Raw genomic sequence first — 4,279 nt, forward strand, 5'->3', positions numbered from 1 at the left:
AGGGCTGATGTGGCCGCTCCCCACCCCCACCCCCACCCCCGGGCTCACCACCACTGGCTGTCTCCTGGCAGCCAGCTCTGCTGCTGGCAAAAAGGCTGGTCTGCCTACAACTAACATCCCTCATTTATTCAAACAACTGGTCAGTTCAACGGGGTAACGACAGAGAACTCTTCGCGGGAGAAGGGGGCCTGGAGCAAGGGGCTGTGGGACCGAGCGGGAAGCTTCCCCCAGGAGCCTGACCACAGCGCCGGGCTAAGCATCTGGGCAGGCACCCCTGCCCGCTGTGAGCCCACCCGGCCCGGCGGCTGTCCACTGGGGCCGGGCGGACGTCGGGTCACACCAGGCCTCTCTCCTCTCGCTCCTCCCTTCTGAGCAGCCATGTGTCAGGCCAGCCCAGCACAGAGCTGGAGCCCCATTCCGCCCCACACACGCACCCCGTCCCATGACTTAGAGGCAGGGGATGATTGTGCCCCCTTCTCGGCCCCTCCCCAAGCTGCGGGGCTCCGACATCGTCCCTGTCCTCCACTTCTCAGCCTTCGCCCGGCTGCTCCAGCCTCCGGGGGGCGCTGGCTGTGTGTGGACCGAGGTGCGGGGGGCGGGGCTCCAGGTGGCGTGAGAGGATGGATCTTTGGCGGCAGCGCCCTTCCTCCTGGTGGCTCATTGTCCCTCTTCCACCCAAACTAGTGCAGGACGGAGGGCGAAGGGGTGCGGGAGCTGGGAGCGGGGGCGGGGCCTCACTTGGAGCTGGGAGCCGAGCGGTCTGCGCGGAGGGAGGTGGCCGCGGTGTAGTTCTGGAAGAGAGGCTGCAGGAACATGGCGATGGTGCCGAAGACACAGACGAAGACGAAGATCCAAAGGAACAGGCGGTCGATCACCATGGCGACGTACTTCCAGTCCTCGCTCACCTGGACAGCGGAGACAGAGGAGGCCCAGGTGACAGTCGCAGGGTGCAGGGCAGGAGTGGACTGGGTATGAGCAGGTCTCAGCTCACACACACACACACCTCTCCCCACACCCCAGAGTGGCCCTTCCAAAGCATGGCTCCAGCCCTGCCTGCGGAACAGCCTCGGTGGCCCCATGGCCTTCGGGGCCCATCCAAACGCCCAAGTCTGGCCTCGAGACCCATCCATGACAATGTGAGCTGCCCTCGTCCTCACCCACGCTGGATCCCTGACTCACCAAACCCCACGTGTCCTCTCAAGCCTCTGTGCCCTTGGGCTTCTCCTCGTTCTAGAATCCGGGCCCTCCCTTTCTCTTACTGGTGAACTCCTATGCATCCTCCAAAGCTCAGATCAAACGTCACCTCTTCTGTGAAGGCTTTCCTGACCCCCCGGTCGGAACGAACCACTGTCCCCTCTGGGCCCCTCAGTACCACGAACACATTCCTGTCACAGCATTTTTACTGCACTGTATTATCAGTTCAATCTGCACGTCTGTGTCACCACGAGCTCCTAAACCACAGGGACCCTGTCAGGTTCATCTCTGTAATCCCAGCGTCTGGAACGCAGAGTGCCGGGGATGGGTGTTGAATCAGTGAACGGACGGCTGCCTCTGCATGTCACATGACTGCACGGAGCCCCTCCGACACGCAGGCCCGCGGGCGAGGACTGGGCCCCGGGCGTGAACAAATCAGTCAAAAAGACAGTGGCCTCTGGGGGTCTGAGCGCTGTCACAGGGCCGCCCCTCTCAGCCGCCCCCTCCAGGCTGAGTCTGGGCCTGACACATGTTCAGCGGCCACCCAGCCAGCTGGGGGATGGGACGGAGGCCACTGCACACTTCATTTACTCGGCAGCTGCATAATGACTCATTGGTGTTGCATGTGTGCCTACTGTGTGCCTGGCACCAGGCTGGCACTGGAGATCTAATGAGAGCAGGACAAATGCACCCTGAGGTACACAGTCTTCTCGGAGAGATGGACACACACACACACACACACACAAATTACACAGTGGTGGTTGCTTATGAGGAAACAAAGGACCGAGACAGAGAGACGGAGAACACAGAATTTAGGGCATGGTCTAGGAAGGCCTCCGAGGAGGTGACATTTACGGTAAGAGCTGATAATGAGAAGGAGCCAGCTGTGGCAGGAAGCAACCGAAGGAAGAAACAATCAGACGAACCCAAACCCACGGACCCTCCACCGGCCTGCGCCCTTCCAAAGTCTTTACACCATGAGTGACAAGGCCGAGGAGACGAGACAACGACATGAAATTCGAGATCCGGACTGGGGCAGGACCGAAGCGACAAAGAGTATGACTGAGAAAACTGGGAAACTCTATGGTTTTATGTTATTTTTCTCGGGCGAGGCAGCCCTTGGTCGACTTCGCAGATGGCAAAGGCCTCATCAGCTTATAATCCCTTATTTTTTCTTTTTTACGCCCACAGCACCTGGTCTTCCTAGGCGGTCTCCCATCCGAGCACTCACCAGGCCCGGCCCTGCTTAGCTTCCGAGATGAGACGGGACGGGGCTCGTTTAGGGTGGCGTGGATATCGGTGAAAATTGGGAACATTTTAATATGGACTTTAGATATTGGATCGCTGCTACAATTCCTGAATTTGATCACTGAACCTGGGTTTGGCGAGACGACATCCCTGTTCTTCGAAGAGACGCACTGGGGTTCTGGGGATAAAGGGCCGCAATGTCTGCAATGTACTCTCAAACGGTACATCGGAAACTAATCATTTTTAAGAGGAAACAAAGAAAGGCCTTCCAGGCACTGAGACCAACATGTGCAAAAGTCCTGAGGCAGGAAAGAGCCCGGCTTACTGAGAACAGTCGAGCAGGGGTGCCAGGGAGCCGAGCGGGGGGAGGCACAGGCGACGGGGGCACACTGGTCCCTTGGATGGAGGGGCACAGGCGCTGAGTCGGAGAACTGCGAGGAGTCTCTGCCCCGGTCCAGGCAAGAGCTGATGGAGGCCTACGGCTGGGGGCAGGGCAGCGTGGAGGAGGGTGAGGCTGAGGATTATCTGGAGGCTGCGCTCACAGGTCAGGCCTTCTGACGATTTGGATGGTGGGGAAGGTAAGAAGGTGTGAAGTCAGGGATCACTCCAGGTTTTTGGTCTGAACCACTGGGTGGAAGGTGATGCCATTTACTAAAAGATGGGAGCTGAGTTGGTGGGGGTGCACCTCAAGCACTCTGTCTGGGACTTGTTAAGTTTGAGATGCCTGTGGAGCACCCAAGTAGGTCACTGCATCCTCAGCGCCCAGCTCAGTAAACGCACATGACATGAGTGGACTGCAGCAGGGCAGGTGGCAGCCGTGACGCAGCTGGCTGAGGCCCTGCACTGCCTCCCCTACCCCCGCATTTCCCCGTTGTCCTCTGCTGGCTCTGAGGCTCCCACCCCAGCTCCTCCAGCCCCCTCTTCCTCCATCAGGACCTGCCCCCTGGTCCAAGCCCCAGCTCTAGCCGGATATCCTGCCCTCCCGGAAACAAAAATGCCAGGCTCCGAAGTCCCCCTCAGCCTCCCCCCAAACAGTAGTGCAGGAGCCTGCCCTTCCTCAACCCCAAACTGGAATGGCAGCGTCCCAGTGGAACCCTGGCCAGTCACCATGGCAACATCTGAGCTGCAGCCTGGAACTAGCCAAGTACCTGGAAGCTGAGCACGGGGCGGGGCCAGCCACAGCCCAAAGTGGGGGGATGTCGACTCATCATACTTGGCTCCCAGAGACGGAGACCATGGGCGTCCCCTCCTGTCCCCTTCTGGGGAGCTGCTGGCAGAAAAGGCCGGCTGTGCAGGAAGCTGGGGGCGGGGCTGGGAAGCCCTGGCTTCCACCTGCCCCCACCTGCGTACATGTTTCACGAGGCCCTCCCTGCGACCCAGAGAGCAGAAGCAGTGTGTGGATTTGGGTGTCCTCTCCCTGCCGGCGGGCTGGGGGAGCCTCTTAACCTCTCCCCACCCCCCACGCCCCTTCCACTGCCCTCAGTCTTGCCCCTATGGGGCGCGCAAAGGCCTCAGACTCCGTTTGTGCCGAGTTGAAGATTAACGGCTGAGACTTGAGAACACAAGTGGCAGGGAGGGACTCTCAGGGACACGGCCCCTGGGCTCGTCCCCTACCTGGCCACCCTCGCAACGCTCACGATGCCCCGGATGCCAGTCCTCAGGAAGCCGCAAGATCATCCCGTACCTACTTCAACTTAGGCGGCGCCGCCTCCAGGGAGCCCGCCGAGAGCCCCGGACGGACCGCCACTTCCCGCACCCTGGCCTCCTATCGGCGTGGCGTGTGTACACCGCGCCGCTGCTTTCCAGACCCCACGGTCCTGGCAGCCCCGCATCTCAC

At 60.5% G+C, this 4,279-nt stretch overlaps 1 protein-coding gene across 1 annotated transcript in view; it reads right to left on the minus strand.

Moving 5' to 3' along the window:
- CHRNB2 (cholinergic receptor nicotinic beta 2 subunit) overlaps nt 1-4,279 on the minus strand; it is a 7,939-nt gene continuing 3,660 nt past the window's right edge. The window contains exon 5 of the mRNA XM_023534307.1: nt 1-905. Within this exon, the coding sequence (XP_023390075.1) occupies nt 735-905 (171 nt within the window). The 3' untranslated portion in view covers nt 1-734. The remainder of the gene's footprint in view (nt 906-4,279) is intronic.

This window comes from Pteropus vampyrus, unplaced genomic scaffold (assembly GCF_000151845.1).
Source record: "Pteropus vampyrus isolate Shadow unplaced genomic scaffold, Pvam_2.0 Scaffold124, whole genome shotgun sequence".
In the NCBI taxonomy this organism is placed as follows: Eukaryota; Metazoa; Chordata; class Mammalia; order Chiroptera; family Pteropodidae; genus Pteropus; species Pteropus vampyrus.